This window comes from Arvicola amphibius, chromosome 7 (assembly GCF_903992535.2).
Source record: "Arvicola amphibius chromosome 7, mArvAmp1.2, whole genome shotgun sequence".
Taxonomy (NCBI): Eukaryota; Metazoa; Chordata; class Mammalia; order Rodentia; family Cricetidae; genus Arvicola; species Arvicola amphibius.
In genome coordinates this window covers 63,576,016-63,600,138 of record NC_052053.1, presented here as the reverse complement: position 1 = coordinate 63,600,138, position 24,123 = coordinate 63,576,016, and the positions used below count along the sequence as shown (strand labels likewise).

General features: G+C 38.0%; 1 gene segment (V, D, J or C); it reads right to left on the bottom strand.

Moving 5' to 3' along the window:
* Positions 1 to 1,184: 1,184 nt before the first annotated feature.
* On the bottom strand, positions 1,185 to 21,172 carry LOC119819787. The segment is given in 3 exon segments: positions 1,185 to 1,388; positions 20,721 to 21,043; positions 21,127 to 21,172. Coding segments are annotated over 3 exon segments (573 nt in total).
* Between the last annotated feature and the right edge of the window lie 2,951 nt (positions 21,173 to 24,123).

The window sequence follows — 24,123 nt, the reverse complement described above, 5'->3', positions numbered from 1 at the left end:
AAGTTTGCAGTATTAGGGATTTGAGCACTTCAGAATGGATCTGCAGCATGAAACAGACAACTGCTTGAATCAAGGTGTTACAGTCGCTTCACTGATGAATTAACATTGTTGAGTCTTGTTCAATTCAGAGGATAGAAAAGGAAGATTCCCTTGCCAGCTAATCATTAATGCTTTCCTGTTGGTGGAGAGAGGAGAGTGCTTTATGAAGACAGTATTTTAAATCAAACAGTATTTTAAATTCAACAGAGGTTTAAATGATCTATAACATCGAATAGGCCAATGGGATTCCGGCCTACCACAACATGCAATAATTATGACATAGATATTCCCTAGATAGCATTCATATTTCAAGGGAATTTATGTTGGTTACAAGAACATGGCAATCTAACACTCTTTACTACAGAGATTGCCTACTGAATCAACCCCTTGAGATTATCAGGTACGACAGGATTCCATGCTGCTTGTTTTCAGCCCAGGTATCCAAAACCAATCACTCTATAGAACACGAGTTACTTCAACATATCCAGAGGAACATGAAGGATAATAGCATGTCAGAGTAGGTCAGTGTCTATAAAAGCATGAAACTGTTCTGGACAGGTAGTAAACTTAAGATAAGAGTGATATGAATAATCTAAAACCTATTTTAACTAACATATGTAGATACTGGATAAATAAATCAGTTCTATGAAAAGTAATTTAATGACATTTTGTCAACTTATAAATAATATTTACACTTATGTGGTAGTACATTATGATGTAAATATCTCTTCCATTATGAGAAACTTAAATTCTGCTGCACAACACAGGTAAAATTAAAAAAAAAAAACACACATTCATGCTACTTAAGACTCTGAGAGGACTTTTCATTTGGTCAGATGTTGTTTATGTGAACTTTACTGGTAAATATCAATATTATACCTTATTCAAAGCTACTCCAAAAAGTTCAAACCTCTTCGGATACAGAGAAAGTTCTGTCACTATGGATTAACACAGTTTTCCTTTCTTTAGTGCTTTATTACAGAGAAACATGTAAATGAAGGTCAATTAGCATCATTTTATTTATAGAGAAGGAGGCAGAAAAACAGACACTCAGAAAGATTGTTTCTGTGTAAATCTTCAGACTAGTCTTCACTGTCATCTGAGTCCCAGGGCAACTTCCTGCTCCTTCAGGGTTTCTGACACGCTCAGATTGTGGTTGCAACACTGTGTGTTGCACAGTAATAGACTGCAGAGTCTTCAGAAGTCAGGCTTCTGAGCTCCAAATAGACTGTGTTGGAGGACGAGTCTGCAATAATTATTGCCTTGCCCTGGAAATTCTGAGCATAATAAGTTTCATCATCTTCATCGGGATCAATATTTCCAATCCACCCCAGGTTCTGACCAGGGCTCTGCTTCAACCAGTTAATAAAGTATTTAGTAATACCATCAGAGACCCTTCAGGACAATTTCACTGAGGTCCCAGGCCTCACAAGCTCAGGCCCAGACTGCTGCAGCTGTACCTGGGAGTGGACACCTGTAGAGAAAAAACAGGTTAAGTGTCATTGTCACATTGGTCCTGGTTTCCTCTTCAGATTTGGAACTGGAATGCCCCTTTACCTGTAGTTAGTGACATGAGGAAGAGAGTGATCCAGCTCCACTCCATGGTAAGGACCTGTGTGCTCAGTGACTGTGAAGAGGAAACTGATCAGAGGTTGTTCTGGGTGTGGACATCTATGTATTAACCTTGTGATTTGTATATTCATGAACAGTGTACCTCTTTGATAAAGTCCTAGTACAGCTTTAGAAGAAAGAGGTAGGGGACCATGGGTCAGGCAGCAAGATGCTAAAGTCCAATTCTAATCCAGTATGTACAAATCAAGCCAATATTACATCTCCAAGCCTTGTGCAGACCTGTGAATGTACCATCAAGACATAAGCTCTCAGTTTACAAAGAGACTTCAGCCAGAGACTGTTGTTCCTCTTCTGATAAAAGATTTACAGTTAGTAGTTGTGAAAAGGACTTCAAATCTTGTAAATTATGAGAATTTCTAGTCTTTTCTCATATACATGAATTTGCCAAGTGTTTCTCCAGAAGATTGTATAGCAAAACACTTACACAAATGATCAAAAGTGAAAATGTCTCAGAAATTTTTGCACACAAATGTTATTGCAACATTGTCTACAGTAGATAAATTATAGAAACAAACTACATGTCTTTGAAAAATGACTGTATCAAGAAAACATGATATATATGCTATAAAACATAATCTATTCATCAGTAATGTATAAGAAACTTATATAAATTTGAGGAAAATGAATGCAATTGGTGAGGACATTATTAATTAAGACCAGCTCAGAAACAGATATTGTCTGAGTCCTATTTGTAGTCCTTAGATATCGTATAGTTAAAAATAATTATGGATGCACATATGTAAGGATGTAGAACTGCCGCTCCAGCATGGCAACTGTTGTTCTGAGTGAGGGACGTCGGGATTAACACACAACAGAACTTCATGTTCTGCAGACAAGGCATTTATTCCATTTTCTCACAAGCATATATAGCCCTCAGCAGGGGAGGCCAAACAAGCAAAAGCAGGAAGCTCATCACTGTAACTCAGTGGTTTAGGGGTAAACATCCTTAAAAACATTGCTGAAAACACCAGATTGTTCCTGTTTGTGTTCCTGTTTTCAACCAACATTAAGAGTGCAAAACAGATCAAGTGGGGGTTTGAAGGCCTGTCCTCTAGGGACCCAACATAGAACTGAAAATGTCCAATGGAATAAAATCAGTAAATGGATATGGAGGGGCAAGAAAATGATAGGTTGACTTTATAGGGTAAATATGTACAGTGGACATTATACACCTACATGAAAATCCTAAATATATGGAATATTGCTATTTCAGAATGATATTGTAATCTCATTTATGAATGCAATATATTTTGATCAAATTCTTACCCACTATGTCCTTCTTGCTCCCCTTATGGTCTCATATAACAAAAGGTCTTTCTTCTAACATATTGATCTCTTTTGTTTTATTAATGAATAATTCAGTTTATTAATTCACTATTAATTCATTTATTAAGTTTAATAAATGCTGTCTGTATGGTTATGGTGGGTGCTACCCTCTACCTCATAAGTATGCCAGTGGGCATACTTCTAAAAAAAGTGAATCTAACTATGCATTCTTCCAATCCTCAGCTGGCAGTGATCCATAGGGAGTCCCTCCCCCACCTGCACTATAGTCTTTTAAGCTCTTTGTCTTGGAGAGAGGTGGAGTGGGGGTATGGGTGGAAGGGAGGGGAGGGAAGGGGGAAGAGGAGGGGAGGAGATGGAAATTTTTAATTAAAAAATGAGAAAAAAAATAAATAAAAAGATAACAAACTAAGAAAAAAAGAAAAGAAAGAAACAGAATTAGGGTACCCTGCCCTCTTGCAGGACTGGAGGGGGAGGGGGAGGGGGAGGGGGAGGGAAGTGGGAGGAGGGGAGGAAGCAGAAATTTTGAATGCTATTATTTATAAAGTAATAAAAATTTTAAAAAGAAAAAAAAAGATATACTTTGTTTAGTAGAGGGAGGGGACAAGTCACACATGTGCCAAGGAACTTAGAAGCCACTTTATGGAGTTCATGTCTCTTCTTCTAGGAGGTCGCTTTCAGAAACAAAACTAATATTGTCAGTTTGGCCAAGAGACACATTTATCTGCTTAGCATTTCCACAGACTTTCACACTGTAATTTTAACTGATTTGATTTTCTGCAGGACTTAGGCTGGTAACAACAGCTGCTAAGAGGTCATTTGTATAATGAAAAGATGTCAATCTCTGTAGATAGAATTCAATGACTTTCTGCTTCATTCTCTGAACCTTACAATTGTTCTTTTCTCTGTTTCACGATGATCTTTGATTTTGGGGAAGAAGGATGTTGATACAAAGGACTCACTTTGACTGAGTACTCAGTCATTCATTCTCAGCACTTTGACCAATCCTAAATGTCTACAATGATCATTACATACTGCACACTGATGCTTGCATGATCAAGGCTGAAACCAGCACTAATATATATATATATATATGTGTGTGTGTGTGTGTGTGTGTATGTGTATATATATATATATATATATATATATATATATATATATATATATATGCAGTTTGGTAACATGTCCATATGTCCATTAGCAATACAAATAGGCCTACTTGGGCTATAGCATTCCTAGTTGTGAGTTTTTAACACGTTTACCTGGGATAGTGTCTTTTCTGTGGAGCAGTCACAAATCCAATTAGCAAGCAGTTATTCAGCATGCAACAGGAACCACTAGTTGATACCGCTTACCTGGAGGCTGATAGAGTAGACTACAAGGTCTGGTACTGTGTAAAATTATTAATGTCTTTCTCTCCTTGCAGGCTTCACAGTACCTTCCTGTACAAAAAAAAAAAAAACATAACCAACAGGGAGAATTTCTTCTTCAGTTCAACAACGGATACTCTATGGCTTACAACCAAAGTCCTTGTTCACCCATGAAATTTAGATAAAGAAAACTCCAATTATATATTATTGCCTCAATAAGAATGACTGTAAACAAGCAAATAAAAGACAACAAATGCAGGCATGCATGTGGAGAAAGGGTAATCTATAGTCACATATTTATTTATGTAAGTGTAATCTTATGCAGTGACTTTAGAAATCAGCTTGCTAATAGCTAAAACTATCCTGTACAATAAAGGAACTTCTGGAGGTATCACCATCCCTTATTTCAATCTGTATTGTAGAGAAAAGTAATAAAAATTTCATTGTTTTGACATAAAAACAGACAGGTTGATCAATGGAATTGAACTGAAGGACCAGAAATAAATCCATAAACCTATGGATACAGCAGATTTTTGAGAAGGAAGTAAAATTATACAATGGAAAAAAAGAAAGCATCTTCAACAAATGGTGGTCTAAATAGATGTCAGCATGTAGAAGAGTGCAAATAGGTTTATATCTATCACCCTGCACAAAACTCAAGGAAAGTGGACAAAAAACCTCAACATAAAACCAGATACACTGAACCCTATAGAAGAGAAAATGGGGAATAACCTTGAACACATTGGCACAGGAGAAAATTTCCTGAACAGAGCATCACTTGCACAGGCAATAAGATCACCAATTAACAAGTGGCACCTGATAAGCTAAAAGGTGTTTGCAAGGCAAAGGAAACTATCAAAAGAACTAAATGGCAGTTTACAGAGTGGTAAAGATCTTTACCAACCCCACATCAGACAGGGGGTTAACATTCAAAATATAAAAAGAACTCAAGACTAGACATGAAAAACAAATAATTCCATGTTCTGGCTATGACAAACTACGCTGCTATAAAAACAGTTGAACACATGACCTAAATGCCCCTTGAACAAAGAATAGATAAGGAAAATGTGGTACATTTACACTGTGAAGTACTTCACAGCAGAAAAAAATGACATCTTGAATTTTGCAGGAAAATGGATGGAGTTGGAAAACATCATTTTGAGTAAGGTAACCCAGACCCAGAAAGACAATTATCACATGTACTCAATCATAAGTAGTTTTTAAACATAAAGAAAAGAAAACCAGGACACAAATCACAATTCCAAGAGAACTTAGACAACAATGAGGACCCTAGGAGAGACATACATAGATCTAATCTACATTGGAAATAGAAAAAGACAAGTAAATTGGGAGCATGGGGACCATGGAGGAGGTTAAAGGAGAGGGGAGAGGCAGAGAGGGAAGCAGACAAAAATGTAAAGCTCAATAAAAATTAATGAAAAAAATTCAATATAAAAATTGGGTACAGAACTAAACAGGGAATCTTCACCATAGAAATCTCAAATGTTGGGGAAGAACTTCAAGTAATTTTCAACATTGTTAGCCATCATGAACACTGAGGGAACACTGAGACTGGTACTCAGAGGTTCCCAATACAAAATGACCCCAAGATTCCATCTTACACCTGTCAGAATGACTAACATCAAAATTACAGCAACACTTCATGCTGAAGAAGATATAGAGCAAGAGAAACTCTCTTCCATGATGATGGGAGAGAAAACTTATGCAAACACTTTAGAAATCAATATGTCAGTTTGCCAGAATTGGGGAACCTCTACCTCAAGATCTACCTATACCAACTTCAGGCATGTACCCAAAGGACACTCCACCCTAACACAATGATACATGCTCTGCTGTGTTTATAACAACATAATAGCCAGGAACTGGAAACAAACTAGATGGCCCTCAATCAAAGAGTGGATAAAGAAATTGTGATACATTTACACAATGGAGGAACATTAAGCTTTAAAAAAATGACATCATGAAATTTGTGTACATCCTGAGAGAGTTAACCAAGACCTCGAAAGACAAACATGGTATGTACTCATTTGTAATTGAATATTATCTCTAAATGAGAACCATGCTAAAATCTACAGGTAATCAAAGTAACAAGGAAAGTTCAAGGAGTAACATATGAATATGCCTGGGATAGGCAAATAGAAGAGATATCATGGTTGGAGGTGAGGCTTAAATGGAACAGGAACAGAAGGAGTCAAGTGTAGGGAAGATGGAGAGGAGAGAGTACTGGGAGAGACAACTGGATTGGGGAGGCATCTCAGGGACAAGATAGACAACTATCACAATAGAAATTACCTGGAATCTATAAAGATGACCCTAACTTGGATTTTGGGACACTTTTCCTCATGTTGAGTTGCCTCACCAAATTGATATGCCATGTTTTAATAATATTTATGGGAAACCTGCCCTCCACTGATAGAAATGGGGAACTGGATTGAGGAACAAAGGAAAATGTAGGTAAGGTTTGGAAGGAGAGGAAGGAAGGAAAACAGCAGTTTGGTGGAATGCTGATGCCTATCATAAGTGATAATAGAGAAATACTTGCCTGGTTAAGCAGTATTGATTCACAGAGACATCCTGTTCACGTAAGGGAATTCACAAAGTCCTGGACTCTGTGAGATTGTGGAGAAATAAGAGCATCTTCTCCTAAGGTGGACAAATTGAGTATCACAATATGTTACAGGCTTGTGATTACAGGGAAAGTTATTTGGACTTGAGAAGACTATGTGAAATGCTTAAACTATGAATCTATTTCTCAAAACATATAAATATGAATTGCATTGATAGATAAGTATTATTAATATCCCAACAGCAATATTGGTTATGTCCTAGGAGTTAGACATTTATTTAATATGTGATCAAACATTTCTGTTCCAAAATGTTCCAATTATGGCAGACATATGTGTTGATACTGACAATAGCAGGGGAATATGTTGGTCAACTTTACAAATTTAAAACTGATTTTTGCATGAATGGTGAATAGGAAATTTCCTTATGCAATGAGAATTAATTTTAGTCCCATTATTTCTATTATCAATACTTAACCACAGTTTTGAGAAAGTCTTTAGGATACTGTTTCCTGTCCTCTCATCCCAAGACAGCCTCCTGCTCCTTCAGAGTTTCTGAACCATCTCAGCTATGGACATGACACTGTGTCTTACACAGTGATAGATGACATACTATTCATGTCAGGCTTCTGAGCTCCATGTAGGAAGTCTTAGGCATTGTGTCTACAATCTAATGGAGCTTGGTCCTCAAACTTCTGTCTGTGCTTTATTCTGGTAATGCTTGAGAGTTTCCACCCAATCCTTTCAAGCCTATGTACAGGTTTCTACAATACCCAGTGGAGAAGACATGAGTAAAAATTCTTAGAAGACATAGTTCACATGCCTCCAGGATCCATCAGTTTATACAAAGGCTGCAGTAGCTGAACATGGGAGTAGACAATTGTGGAAAGGATGCCATTGTCACTCCATTTTCTGGTTTCTTGCCAAGCCCAATTTTGGAAACACACTTACCTCTAGCTGCTAACACCAGGAAGAATATGATCTAACTGTACTTTATGATGAGAACCTGTGTGCTCAGGGACAGTGAACAAGAGAGTATTATTGTGGTACTGTGGGATAGGTGCAAATTGCTGTATTTACAAACATAATTTCTAAAATTTACACATGAATGAGGAAGAGCATTCCTTAGATCAAAGCAGGAATCTGTTTAACACAGAAAGATAAAGGTTTTCTGAGTTAGTCAGTGGGATGGTGAGTTCCAAGTCCTAAATCTGTCTGGGGAAATGCATTCCCTGTCCCATTATTGCACCTGTGCAGACAGAGCTCTCCCATCCCACTGAGAACAATGTCACTACATTCATGTTTGTTAGGGTGACCCACATGTCAATGGTTCATGGGCCATTTGTTTCTTCCCAGAGTCAACCATAACAGTGATGTTGTGAAGATGCATTGACCATCCTGCCCCCATCAGACACTAGCATAGAACACAGAAGACTGCCGCCATCCATCCATTATCAATGGTCAAAAAAAAACTGTGAACACCCTGAGGTATCATCTCTGTTTGCTTGGGACAATTTCCCTCAAAATATTTCCCATGATCCTGAGGCCCAAATATTCTTAACCTATAATAATGAGTGGTTCATGACCTAGTTTCCTATCCAGTGGCAATAGGATTTCAATTTGGCTCATATATTAAAATTTGACTTCATGTATTGATTGTATTAAACAAAGAAGCTCTCAAGTATTGTAGCACAGGAATCTCACATGTTAACTACTCCACAGTCTCTAAATATAATGATGATGGCAATGGAATCCACAGAGGAAATCAGTCAGTGCACAACTTCCTTATCAGCTTCTTCTATCTTTTATTTCTCAGGCATTGGTGGGTGGATCTACAGTGCCACCTGCTGATTTGAAGAATCAGCTAATACAAGTTTATATATGAGTTCACACACAGTGCCCAATCTATAACTCTCACATCTGTCTTCAGTGTCCTAAGGTGATGATGAGTAGATGGTTCAATGATGAATGGTGAGCTGCACATAGCCGTTTTCTACAGCTCCATGAAACCCAGTCTTTTCTTAGGTGTTATGGGATCATCTACAGCAGTCACCACTGATGATGAAGTTGATAGACAGCACAACTGATGGAGGGAGTCTACAAGCACTTCACCAGAACAAAATCCAATCATACTATACAAGAAAGGTGGCCAGCAGATATCCAATGGCCTGTGAGAGTTGATGCTGTATCAGTATAGGTATACTTTGTGTTAAGATTTGATACTGTATAACATGTTCCTGAGACCATGAAGGAAATAAATACCTGTTCCAGTGGAGATTACTGGCTCTGGATCTGTTCACTGGCTCAGTTCTGATCTGCCAGTGTCCCAGGACTGAGTTGGCAACCATGACTAGATTTGCTCCTGGCTTCTGCTCCTTGTGGAGCTTACTTTCTTGGGCCCTCTCTATCCCAAATAGCTGGTTCGGTCACACTCCAGTTCTGGCGAAGATCACTGACTCTCTGGATCAAGTCACTGTCTCAGTCCTGGTATGACAGTGTCCCAGGACTGGATTGGCTCCTGGGACTGGAGTTGCTTCTGACTTCATAAATTACATTTTTAAATGAGCTGAACAAACACAATTCCTTAATCAAGAACAGAAATGCACATAAAACAAATTTACCTCAAATTTTTATCATTAGACCAAGATCCATACCAATGCAGAATATTCATATCTATGGCATTTCCTCCTTTACATTCAAACAAACATTTATAAACAATTATTTAGGAAATTTGGAAGTTGTCTAGACTACTTCCTGCTGATGGGGCTTGCTGTTTATATGGTCTGTCATGGCATATCCTGTATGGTAGGTCATTGTTTCAGGGGATGTTGTTTGATCAATCAGTATTATTTTGGGAAGAATCCACAGATTCTCATTCTCTGGGGAACAATAGTAGAATCTGTTTTCCTAAGCAACATAGACTTAGACCCAAATTTTGAAGTCAAGATACCTTTATAATATATATTTTGGTTTAGCTTTTCAGTGCATACAATAAAATGTGTCTTTATACTTAGTTTATTCACAGTCAAAACGTTCAAAGAAAACACAATTATGTACATAATCCAGTCCCTCTGTGAAAATTTGATTGTTAACATGGCTTATTTTTCTCATTCTATTACTTTTTCTAAAGTTTAATATTTATTTCATTATATTTAATCCTTTATACTATGACTGTGTGTACTCTTTTATGTTATAACTCTCTGTACTCTTTTTCATTTCTCTGTCAAGCATATGTACAATAATCCAACACTCTGAACCATTTAGAAGCCTTTCTATCTAAATTTGTCTTTATCGTGTGAATATCTTTTTTTTAAACAGGAGCACTTATTTTCTTTTAAAAGCTAAGCAGCCATGGCTAGAATGTTCTCTGCAGTCTCCCCTGCTTGTTCTACCCAATCCATTATGGAAGCATATTGGCTGTTGCTGAGAGCATATTCTTTCCACCCAAGATACAGGGTCAGAGTGGAAATGTATCACCATTAAACAATTTCTAACATACTTCTCACAGACTCGATTTAAATGCTTGATCTCCTGAAGGAGCCAGAGCTGTATGGGAAGCTATAACAAAATAGAAAGCCATCGTTATTTTAAAAGCCTCATTTTTTTGCTAATGCTGAACCAGTAAGACCTGTCTTAAAGGAGGTGTGGTACCCTGCACACCTTCAGAGAAGAGAGCCCGTTCAGAAAAAAAAAAGAGCAGCTAAACTTTTTTTTTCATTTAGAATTTTTTAGTCCTTCTGGATATTGAATGAATAAAGCTGTTTCAGCCAAGAGAGCCAGGAGGATATTGCAACCAGATAGAGGAGGAAAATAGTGAGAATCCAGGAGAAGCCATGAAGCCACTGGAGGAGACAGATACCAGAACTTTACCTAGTAAGCCCTAGACATGTGGCAATATACAGATTAATAGAAATGGGTTAATTTAGGATGTCGGAGCTAGCTGGAATAATGCTTAAGCTATTGGCCAAGCACTATTGCAAATAATATAGCTTATGTGTGAATATTTCGAATCTGGGTTGCCAGGAATGAAAATGTAGCCTCTGATCCCAGAATGGCACCCCATGTGGGGCACAAACCCATGACACTGAGATTAAGAGTCTCATGGTCTACCAAATGATCTGTGTGTTTATTTCATGTCTGACAGCTGGGATGAATGAGAAGTCTCCACCAACATACTTCTTCTAAGTCACTCAACATTGAACAATGTAAATTTCCATACCAATTTCTAATGATATTCTGAGGTTCTTGGAATTATTTGTAACACCACTATTTTCATTTCAAATTTTTATGAATATGTAGTTTTCCTCTTTTTTTGTCAGTTCAGCTGAATGTTTGCCTATATTATTAAATTTTTTAAAGTACCAATTTTTTGGCTGCTTTTGTGTAGTATTTTACCCTAAATGTCATTATTTTTCTTCAATATTTATTATTTATTATCATCAACTGTGTTTGTAATTAAATGTTAATTAATTAATGTAATTAAGAGCTGTAAAGTACATAATTATATTCATATGAGATCTCTCAGATGTTTTAAATGAGCATTTATTGCTATAAACTTTTGTCTTAAGACAGCCTTAGCAAAACTAAAGTGTGTGAAGGAACTGTGTTAATTTACAGAAATTAGGATAATTGCATTTATTAATTGTACCGTCGTGTACCAGCGTGTACCGGCAGTTGGAGGGGTTTGGAAATAACCAAAATAGTCCTTTTATAATAAATCAGTTTTAATAAAAGGAGAAAATAAGGGAACTTACAGAACCGAGGGTCCAGCGAAGTAGAAGGTAATGCAGGGGAAAGGAACCGGGCCTCCTTCCGGGGCCGCGGTACTTTTTAAGGGTACCCTACTCAACTGGGGCAGCCACGCCCCTGAAAGCAGGGATAGGGCCAGCTGCCCCAATATCTCCCCCTTTTGTCTAAATAAGGCAGATTCAGAAACCAAATACAACTATATACAACGGGAACAGATCATATAAAATTACAAGAAGCAAACAATATCAGGCAAGGAATATATAACAAAAAAATTACTAATCACTCTACTTTGGGAAGTCTAAATAATGTAGAAGGTAGCTACCATTATCTAATCTTCAACCCCATCAAAGATCTGAGAAGGAAAGTAATATTACTAAAGCAACCAGGAAGCACAAACGAGAAACTTCCAAAATGTGCAACAGAAGACAGAGACAATTGACTACCTGGGCAACCACACGAAATCTTGATAGCAATGTTGAGGCAACTAACTTTGGCTGAGGCCTGATAAAACCTGACATACCATTATACAACAGCAAAGAACCTTTAGTAGAACTATCCTATCCTGTCTTGGCAAGATAAGACAATTCTGTTTTATCCACTATGGATATTTCGTAGTTTAGTCAGTAATGGAGGTATGAGCTTTTCTTTGCCCAAAGGCCAGTTCTGCCAAGTAGAAGACAAACTCCCATTGGAGTGTCTTTGGTGCTCAACGTTCTCTCGGGAGTAGAGCATTGTTGCCAGGAGTGAATGTGTCTCATAATTACAAAACTCTAGGTTAGATTAAAGGCCATGTTCTACAGCTCTTCAAAGAGATCGAATATTATGCTATCTATACTAAATACAACCTCTATGTGTCTAAAAAACCTGATTATCCTAAATATAAATATGACAAACATATAATTCTCAACACTTATCTAAATGTATGACTAATAGAATAGACAACTGTGCAATAAATGAAGACAATGATTTCCAAATGTAAACAGGGTCATTACATAAATAATATCTGAGGTAGAAATGTACATTGCAATATAGTAAACAATGTCATTACATAAATAATATCAGAGGTAGAGATGTACATTGCAATATGGTATACAATGTCAATATAACAATTGTTTTAAACAGAGGTAGTATCATGCTCCCATACAATGTTCAATATATCAATATACAAGAATCAACACTCATATAGTTTTCAAAAAAAAAACTCACAAAAATCAATTATTCCTTCAGATCACCAGTTAATCCCTCCCCCCTTTATATATATATATATATATATATATATATATATATATATATATATATATATATATATAATTTATACCCCTGAACCCCTGAGTCCATATAAAGCCTTCCACAACTCTTCAACGCTATACCAGCCACCAATTAGTGTCCCTAAACCTGAGGGTAAACTTTGTTGGGAGGGGGGCATCGTCATCTAAGATTGCTTCCAGCTGACATAGGGGTGACTTTTCTTCTCAGGGGGTTCTGTGAAAGTAAATGATGGTAAAATACCCAGGGTAACATTTCATCTAGGAAAAATGTGTCTAGCCTCTAAATATTTTGAGGAAATCCAGCCAGAATGTTGTCAAAAATGTGCACTATTCAAAAGTGTTCTGTGCAGTTGGTATCAAAAAACAGGCCAAATATTAGCGCTACAAAAACATGACGTCATAATAACCAGTTGGAGTTGATGTTGCGGGGCCCCGTCTTCATCCTGGAAACTGCAAAGAGTACTTAAGAAAAAAATTGTCGTTTGTTGTGAGAAAGATAAGCATTATCTACAAAGACACATACAGACGTATACGTGCATATCTTCAATGAAAGGTGCATTAAAGACAAACATAGATATGAGGGAAGGCAAAGAAGGCAAATATATTGGTACCATTATCAACATTATTGTTATTAGTATTCTGTCTCATAACATGACTCCTAATCTGAGACAGAAACTCTGAGAAATCTCTTATAAACAAGCTTGGAATTGGAGAGGGACTGGGCCAGAGTCCAACTTCAAGAAACCAGCTCTAAATATCTATAAAGAAATGCATATTGACACACATTCAAAAAATTGTTTTTTATACTCACGGAGCTTACCCAATGTTAATGCTGATCCTTGATGGGTTGCAATTGGTTTCCATCCATTAGTATTCAAGATATCCAGGGTCCCTCAGATCCTTTGAAGGTGAGAGTCTTCCTGTGGAGATAAGAAAAGAACCCTGCCCCCGAACTATAGGTCTCTTACCATCAGTATGTTCTCCATCCTTGTGCATGAATTGTTATTTTTCTTTTCCGAGGGGCTTCTCCTCTTCAAACCGAACCTTTATTAACTTTGATGGTATCCACGATTTTTCTTCTCCTGTGGAGATAAGAGCAAAACCCCTTCCCCAACACAGCACATCTCCTGGCTTCCATTGTGAGGTCAGCACATCCTTGAAATAAACTGGTTGATTTAATTCAACAGACTTTTCCATTATCCAATGTCTTTCTGCAGCCATTGTCCCCTTCTCATTAGCGTTGAGAAAATTCAAGGTTAGTAAAGCATTATGTAATCTATTTCTGGGGATATTTTCCACCCCCTTTTGTTAGTTCAACATATCCTTTATAGTCCTATTTGATCTTTCAATGACTGCTTGACCTGTAGGATTGTAGGGTATACCTGTAACGTGCTTAATGTTGTAATAAGCAAAAACACCGTTTCATTTTCCTAGAGACATAAGCTGGAACATTATCTGTCTTTATTTGTGCAGGTATACCCATGATGGCCATAACTTCTAATAAGTGAGTGATTACTGAATCGACCTTTTCTGAGCTTAAAGCAGTTGCCCATTGGAATCCTGAATAAGTGTCAATGGTATGGTGTACATATTTTAATTTTCCAAATTCTGCAAAGTGGAACACATCCATCTGCCAGATTTCATTCCTTTTAGTGCCCTTTGTGTTAGTCCCTGCAGGTAGTGGTGCTTGGTTATAGAAAGAGCAAGTAGGGCATTTCTTTACAATCTCCTTAGCTTGTTGCCATGTAATAGAAAACTCTTTCTTCAAGCCTTTGCTATTGACATGATGCTTTTCATGAAATTCGGAAGCCTGCAGCACATTACCAATCAATAACTGATCAATATCTGCATTGCCTTGTGCTAAAGGACCTGGCAGACCCGTATGGGATTGGATGTGTTATATACATAGGGCAAAGTCTGTTCCTGATCATTTCTTGTACCTGGATAAACAATAAGGTTAGTTCAGTATCATCAGGTATGAATTCAGCAGTTTCAATATGTAAGATAACTCTTTCTGCATATTGTGAGTCAGTAACAATATTAAGAGGTTCCTTAAAATCCCTTAGCACCATAAAAATGGCAAATAACTCTGCCTTTTGGACAGAGTCGTAAGGACTTTGTTTCACCTTACTCAAGTCTTCTGATTTGTAGCCTGCCTTCCCCGATTTATTAGCATCAGTATAAAACGTGCAGGCTCCGGTTATTGGAGCATCACGGACAATTCGAGGAAGAATCCAAGAAGTTCTCTTTATAAAGTTAAGTCTTTTGCTTTTTGGATAGTTGTTATTATTTTCTCCTAAAAAGTTAGCACAAGCTCTTTGCCATGGTTCATTATCTTCCCATAATTTTCGTATCTCATCAGCAGTGAAAGGCACTATGATTTCTGCTGGGTCCATGCCTGCTAGTTGACGAAGTCTCAATTTGCCTTTTATGATTAGTTCAGAAACCTTTTCCACATAGGTTTTTAATTTCTTACTTGGCTTATGAGGTAGAAAGATCCATTCTAAGATAATATCATCTCTTTGCATTAAAATTCCTGTAGGAGAAATTTTTGAAGGCAATATGACGAGAATACAACTGAGTTCTGGATTCACCCTATCCACATGTGCTTCCTGCAATCTTTCTTCAACCATTGTCAGTTCTTTTTCTGCCTCAGCTGTTAATTCTCTGGGACTGTTTAGGTCTCTTTCCCCATATAAGGTTTTGTTTAAGTGAATTATTATATCAGGTGTTATCCCAACAGCCAGTCGAAGGCTGGAAATGTCTCCCAACAACCTTTGAAATTCATTAAGAGTTTGTAGTTGATCTCTCCTAATTTGTGCCTTTTGTGTCTTAATTTTTTTGCAAGCCTATTCTACAACCTAGATAATCAACAGAATCTCCTCTCTGAATCTTTTCAGGAGCAATCTGTAATCCCCATTTAGGTAGAACTATTTTCACCTCTTCAGTCTTTCTAAGGTGTCCACGTTTGAATCAGACAATAAGATGTCATCCACATAATGATAGATGATAGATTTGGGAAACATCTTGCATATTATTTGTAATGGTTGATTCACAAAGTATTGGCACAGGGTGAGAGAGTTCAACATGCCCTGTGGGAGGACAGTCCACTGGTATCTCTTGGTAGGTTGAGATTTATTATAAGTAGGCACTGTGAAGGCAAACTTTTCTCTATCTTTTTCTTGTAAAGGTATGGTGAAGAAACAGTCCTTCAAATCAATAACTATGAGAGGCCATCCTTTTGGTAATAAAGAAGGCAGAGGAAGTCCAGATTGCAGAGAGCCCATAGGTTGAATAATCCTATTTATAGCTCTAAGATCCGTCACCATTCTCCATTTACCAGATTTTTTCTTAACCACAAATACAGGAGAATTCCAAGGGCTGGTAGATTCTTCTATATGTTGAGCATCCAATTGCTCTTGTACTAGCTGTTCTAAAGCTTGCAACTTTTCCTCAGATAAAGGCCATTGTTTTGTCCATGTCGGTTTCTCAGTCAACCATTTTAGAGGTAGGGCCGTTGGTGATTCTGGAGGGGCATCCATTGGTTTGTGTTCTTGTACAGCCCGAATGGCTGGTTTTCACCATCTGTAATACCTTTTGATGTTTTCCTCAGAAATATATGCTCTAGAGGCAGCAGGAATATTAATTTGAGTATTCCATTGCCGCAATAGGTTACGACCCCATAAATTTACTGCAATATTAGCTACATATGGCCTTAATTTTCCTATTTGTCCTTCAGGACCAATGCATTTAACCCATCTCATGCTTTGTCTTACTCGAGATAGGGTCCCAATTCCCAAAAGTCGAACATTTACATCCTGTAGTGGCCAATACGGATGCCAAGATTCTGGAATAATGATACTAACATCTGCTCCTGTGTCCAGCAGGCCAGTAATGAAAATGCCATTTACACATACTCTTAACTTCGGCCTTGATCACTTATAGAAGTTTGCCAAAATACACGTAATTCATCTTTTGGGCTATTTTTGCTTCCAACAGCAGACATGGGGATTTCTAATTGTCCTGACAAGGCATGTTCTCTGTTGTAACGGGAAATGACTGGACCACATTCGCCATGGGGGCCTGCGAGAGGCCCCCCATGGCGTTTCCCGCCTGCAGCGGATTTCCTTGCCTAACTCTTGACGATCTGCATTCGCTGTCCCAATGTCTACCTTTCCCACATCTCCTACATAACCCTGAAGGCTGAGGCCTCCTATTTCTGTTATTCCTGGAAAAGGCATTATTATTATTATTATTTCTGTAAATCCTTTGTCTGCAATTCCATTTCATATGTCCCATTCTGCCACAATTAAAACATTTGGTATTTTGATATCTCCTTTTACCATTGGCAATGGCTTCTTCTACCCAAGTATAGGCGTGAAACTCAGTCGATTCAATATTCATTGTATGTAAGACCCATTCCTCCAGGGGTGCTGATCTGATCTTTAGAGGCGTCAAAACCCTTTTGCACTCTACATTGGCATTCTCATAAGCCAAGGACTCAATTATTACCTGCCTTACTTCTGGGTCAGATATCCTTATTTGTACAGCTTTAGTTAGTCTATGTAAAAAGTCAACAAATGGTTCTCTCGGACCCTGTTTAACTCTGATATATGATTCCGTTCTCTGTCTTGGGTCTTGAAACCTGTCCCAAGCCTTCAAGGCTGCGGTAGTACATATGGATAGAGTGTGTTCATCATAATTAGCTTGTTCTAGAGGATCAGAATAAAGTCCTTCACCCATAATTTGATCTAGGGTGATGTCAACTCCCTTTGATCTTTCCTGCTGTTCTAAAAGCCTAGCCTCTTGTCTGAACATGCACCTCCAGCTCAATTGAGGTCCATTCTCTAAAACAGCCGAGACTAGGTCCAAACAGTCCCTAGGGGTGGGGTTAATTGTAATGGACCAAGACTTTAGCATCTCCTTAACAAAGTAGCTATGCATCCCAAAATTCATAACAGCTTGTTTAATTTCTTTCAGATCATTCATAGGGATGGGTTCCCATGTATATTCCTTGGTGATCTTAGGGTTTTTAGAACCAGTCACCTTTTCTGTAATTATCACTGGGAAAATAGGTAGAGTTCTATTAAAGCTATCTCGGAGAGTTCTATTTATCGATGGGGTTGGGACTTTATTTTGTATTATTTGCTCCTGTTCATGAGAGTCCATAATTTCCTCGATCTTTTCAAATCTATTTACCATTGCCTTCTGCAATGCCTCAATCTCTTGCCCAGTATTATGTTCCAAGGCTTTCATAGAGGATTCAAAGGTATGAAGTTTGTCCAACACCGATAACGTCTCATCCTTGGACAGAATTTTTATGGCATGAATGGTGCCATCTTGTATTGAAATTCTGTCCAGCAATATTTCATAGCTCTTTGATAAAGTCTTGTTAATACATTAAATGGTTCGAATCTTCTCAGATAATGTTTCAGTTTCTACCGACAGGGATTGTAACTTATGATTCAAATTCTCAGATAGTGTTTCAGTTCTTACCGACAGGGATTGTAACTTATGATTCAAATCCGCTGTTCCTGCCTCCATACCTTGCATTTTCCTCTCAAGTGATAAAGCCATCTCAGAGAGAGATCTGTTATTCCTTTCCTCATGAGATTCAAACTTCTCCTCGAAAGTTTCAAATCGTTTACAAAACTCTTGCATATTTTTCTCAATTAACAAAGCCATCTCAGAGGAAAGTCTATTATTCCTTTCCTTGAGAGCTGCAACCGTCTTTTCAAGCTGTTTATTAGTGTTTTCCAAACTAGTTATGTCCTTGTTTAGTTTTTTAGCTCCTGCCTGTAAGGACTCTATCTCTTTTTTATCTTCCAACCACGTTGTAATGAAAAAAATAAAAATAAAGAAGATACCAAGCCCTGTAAATATCCAGCCAAAGGAAACCATATCTGTATCGCTCAAAAATTCAGTCATCATGTAATTAAACAAATTATAGAATCCTTTAATAGTGATATTATCAGACATTTTTAATCTTAATGCTTAATTTCAAATGAAAAATTACCTGTAATTACCGTTGTCTGCCACTAGATGGCGCAGTGCACCTAGGTTCATGTTTTTTTCGGAAACCAAAGATGGTGTCCTGCGCAGAGCACAGTAGCTGGGGAAGCGGCGGCAATGTTATGGTACCTTAAAATCAACGGTGTATCTCTGCAAAAGCTGCACAAACCGCTGGCAACATTGAATCTCTACAATAGCTTCACAAACAATTTGGTGGGCAACCCGGGGAACGTGCACGCACGCGCAGGACTCCCAACGGCCGGCGGCTGGCTACGGCTACGGGGGACGGATGCACGCAAAGCGCAGGAGTGAGCCGCGGTTTTGTAAAAAAAAAAATTGCGTGCTCCGGCTCAATCAGCTGAATTAAAGTTGAGCCTGGTTCCGCCCGCCTGTGAATTTTGAGCAGGGATCTGCTGACTGCAGCAGACTGTGGGGTACGGGTGGTCTCAGGAGGCTTGGCTGCCCAGGCTTCTGCCCCACGTTGGGCGCCAAATGTACCGGCGGGCACCAGCAGAAATGTACCGGCGGGTACCGGCGGTACCGGTGGTTGGAGGGGTTAGGGAATAACCAAGATAGTCCTTTTATAATAAATCAGTTTTAATAAAAGGGGAAATAAGGGAACTTACAGAACCAAGGGTCCAGCAGAGCAGAAGGTAACGCGGGGGAAAGCAAACGGGCTCCTCCCGGTGCCCCGATGCTATTTAACGGGTATCCTACCTCGCTGGGGCAGCCACACCCCTGAACACAGGGATTGGGCCAGCTGCCCCAACAGACATTGCTGGCTGATCAGATGTTACAGTCTACCATAGCCTGGCAGCATTCTCTAATCTGGGCAACCTGGAGGTCTCCCTCCACACAGCAAAGTTTCCTGCTTTCTCCTTAGGCTGATCTGCGAGAAGTCTTGTGGCCCAGGATTCCTGACTTATATCAAGAGTTACCCTTACACATCTTCTGCAAGTGTTCTTCCTTTGATGCCAGACATAGTAATTAGGCAAGTGCTCTAGGAATTTTGATAGGGCCTTGCTTCTACTAAGTTAACTGCATGATAGAACCTTGTAACTTAATGCAAATTATGGTATCTCTCCAGACTCCCCAATTCTCCATATTCCTATACTGTGGAATAACGTTGAGCTTTTTCAACAAAATCAGTCTCCCAGAGGGCTGTCTCCATTCCTGTTAAAGGCCACTTTAATAATGTAATTATTTCTTCCATTCTGAGAAAACAAAATTCTGCTGCACAACACAGGTAGAATTTTAAAACACACATTCATGCTATTTAAGACTGTGAGAGGAGTTTTGGTTTGTTCAGATGCTGTTTATGTGAACTTTACTGGTAAGATTCATATTATACATTATTCAAAGCTACTCCAAAAAGTTTAAGTCTCTTCAAATCCAGAGATAATTATATCACTATGCATTAACACAGTTTTCCTTCATTAGTGTTTTATTACAAAGAAACACATAAATGGGGGTCAATCAGCATAATTTTATTTATAGAGAAGGAGGCAGAAAAACTGACAGATTATTTCTGTGTAAACCTTCAGGTTAATCATCTCTGTCATCTCAGTCACAGGACAACTTCCTGCTCCTCCAGGGTTTCTTTTTTTTTTTATTTTTTTTTGAGACAGGGTTTCTCTGCAGCTTTTTTAGAGCCTGGCCTGGAACTAGCTCTTGTAGACCAGGCTGGCCTCGAACTCACAGAGATCCGCCTGCCTCTGCCTCCCGAGTGCTGGGACTAAAGGCGTGCGCCACCACCGCCCGGCTCCTCCAGGGTTTCTGACATGCTCAGGATGTGGTTGCAACACTGTGTGTTGCACAGTAATAGCCTCTTCAGGAGTCAGGCTGCTGAGCTCCATGTAGGCTGTGTTGGAGGATGTGTCTGCAGTCAGTGTGGCCTTGCCCTGAAACTTCTCATTGTAGTCAGTATTACCATTTCCAGGATCAATATCTCCAATCCACTCCAGGCCTTGTGTAGGCTTCTGCTTCACACAGGTAATATAGTACTCAGTGATATCATCAGAGGTCCTGCAGGACAATTTCACTGAGGTCCCAGGCTTTACAAGCTCAGGCCCAGACTGCTGCAGCTGTACCTGGGAGTGGACACCTGTAGAGAAAAGACAGTTTAGGAGTCATTGTCACCTCTGTCCCTGTTTCCTATTCAGATTTGGAACTGGAATGCCCCTTTACCTGTAGTTGCTGACGTGAGGAAGAGAATGATCCAGCCCCACTCCATGGTAAGGACCTGTGTGGTCAGTGACTGTGGAGAGGATGCTGATCATATATTGTTCTGGGGTGTGGACATCTCTATATTTCCCATGTAATTTGTATATTCATGAACAGTGAAGGTGCTAGAACAGCTTTAGAAAAAGAGAAAGAGGACCTTGGATCAAGCAGGAAGATGGTAAAGTCCAGTTCTAATTTTATCTGAGTAAATCAAACCCATACTATATCCCCAAGCCTTGTGCAGACCTGTGGATGTAACTTCAAGACATAAGCTCTCAGTTTACAAAGAGACTTTACTCAGAGTTGTTCTTCTTGTGACAAAAGTTGTACAGTTACTCGTTGTGAAAAGGATTTCAAAACTTGTAAATTATGAGAACATCTAATCTTTTCTCATATACATGAAGGTGGGAAGTATCTCTGCAGAAGATTGCATACTAAAACACTTACACAAATGATCAAAAGTGAAAATGTCTCAAAAATTTTTGCACACAAATGCTATTGCTGCATTGTCTACAGTAGATAAATTATAGGAACAAACTCTATGTCTTTGAACAAATGACTGTATCAAGCAACCATGATATATATGCTATAAAACAATCTATTCATCAATAATGTATAAGGATCTTATATAACTTTGAGGAAAATGAATGCAATTGGTAATGACATTATTAAGAAATTTAAGACCCTCTCAGAAACAGATATTGTCTGAGTCCTATTTGTAGTCCTTAGATATTGTATAGTTAAAAACAATTGTGAATGCACATATGTAAGGATGTAGAAATGAAAATCTCCAAAGGAATAAAAGTGGCAAATGGATATGGAGAGGCAAGAAAATGATAGGTTGATTTTATAGGGTAAATATGAACAGTGGACATTATACACCTATATAAAAATTCTAGACATATGGAATATTGTTATTTTAGAATAATTTTGTTCATCCCTTGCAATTTTCATTTATGAAAGCAATAGATTTTGATCATATTCTTAACCACTATGTCCCTCTTATTCCCCTTATGATCCTCCAAAACAAAAAGTCTTTCTTCTAACATATTGGTTTCTTTTGTTTATTAACGAATAACTCAGTAAGTCTAATAAATGCTGTCTGTATGAATATGGTGGGTGTTATCTACTAGCTCATAAGTAACGGCTAAGTGGGCATACTTCTAAAAATAGTGATTCTAATTTCCTACATATTCTTCCAATCCTAATGTCTCCTCAGCTGGCAGTGATCCATTTGGAGTCTCTCCCCCAACTGTGGTGTAATCTTTTAAGATATACTATGTTTAGAAGAGAGAAGGGTAAGGGCAAACATGTGTCAAGGAACATAGAAGCTATCTTATGGAGTTCAGGTCTCTTCTTTTAGGAGGTGGCTTTCAGAAATAAAACTAATATTGTCAGTTTGGCCAAGAGACACATTTACCTGCTTAGCCTTTCCACAGGCTTTCACACTGTAATTTTAACTGATCCAATTTTGTGCAGGACTTAGGCTGGTAACAGTAGCTGCTAAGATGTCATTGTGCAATGAGAACATGTCAACCACTGTAGACATAATCTTTCAACCTCATTCTCTGAACCTTACATTCTTTCTTTTCTCTTTTTCATGTTGATCCTTTATTTTTGGGAAGGAGGAGGTTGATAAAGAGTACTCATTCATTCTCTGCACTTTGACCAGTCATGAATGTCTACAATGATCATTATACACTGCACACAGATGCTTCCATGACCAAGGCTGAAACCAGCACTAATCTATTATATATAAACATATATAAACATATAAACACACACATATATATGTATATATATGTATACACACACACACATACACACATAGGCAGTTAGACAACATAACCATTAGCAATACAACAAGGGTCTACTTGGGCTATATCATTCCTAGTCATGCATTTTTGAATAGGTTTATCTTGGATAGTGTCTCTCCTGTGGAGCAGTCACAAATCCAGTAAGAAAGCAGTTATTTAGCATATAACAGTAATCCCTAATTGGTACCTCTTACCTGGAGGCTGATAGAATAGACTGCAAAGCCTACGTACTGTGTTGGATTTATCTCCCTGCAGGCTTCACAGTACCTTCCTGCAGTAGAAAACATAAACAGCAGGGAGAATTTCCATTCTGTTCAAGATCAATTCTCTATGGCCAGCAACCAAAGTCCTTAGTTCACACATGAAATTCAAATTAAAACAACTCCAAGGATATATTATTGCCTCAATAAAAAAAAATTTAAAAAATTATTTACAGATGGCTGTGGAGCTAAAATTTTAAAACTCCTAAATTACAGGAATTTTTACTTTTCTTTCATATACATGAAGTGATTAAATGCATTTAGAGCAGTTTTCATTTTAAAAGTAGCTTACCAAAATGGCCCAATCTGAAAATGTCTCAGAAATACTTGCACACAAATATTACTAGAATATTATCTATAATAGATAAATTATAGAAACAAATTATATGTCTTTCTACAAATGATTGCATCAACAAAACATGTTATATATACAAAATAACAGAATTCATTCATCAGAAAATTATTAGGAAATTACATCTCTTTTAGGAAAATGAATGCAATTTGTGCGAACATTATTAAGTAAATTAAGACTATTTCAGAAACAGATATTATATAAGATTCTCATTTGTATTCTTTAGATTTAGCATAGTGAGAAATGATTATTTCTGCACAGTTGTAATGATATAGAACTGAAAGTGTCTAATGGAATAAAAGTGGCAAATTGAAATGAGTGGAGGAAGAAAAGGATAAATGATAGATGGAGTTTTTGGGTAAATATGTTCAGTGCACATTACATTCCCCAGTGTGTCTCTCTTGCTCTGCTTATGACCTCTCTCCAAACATATTGTTCTCTTTAAATTTATTAATGAATAACTAATTAGGTATAATTAATTAATTAGTTTAATTAATGTTATACACATGGATGGGGTGGGAGGTCATCCACT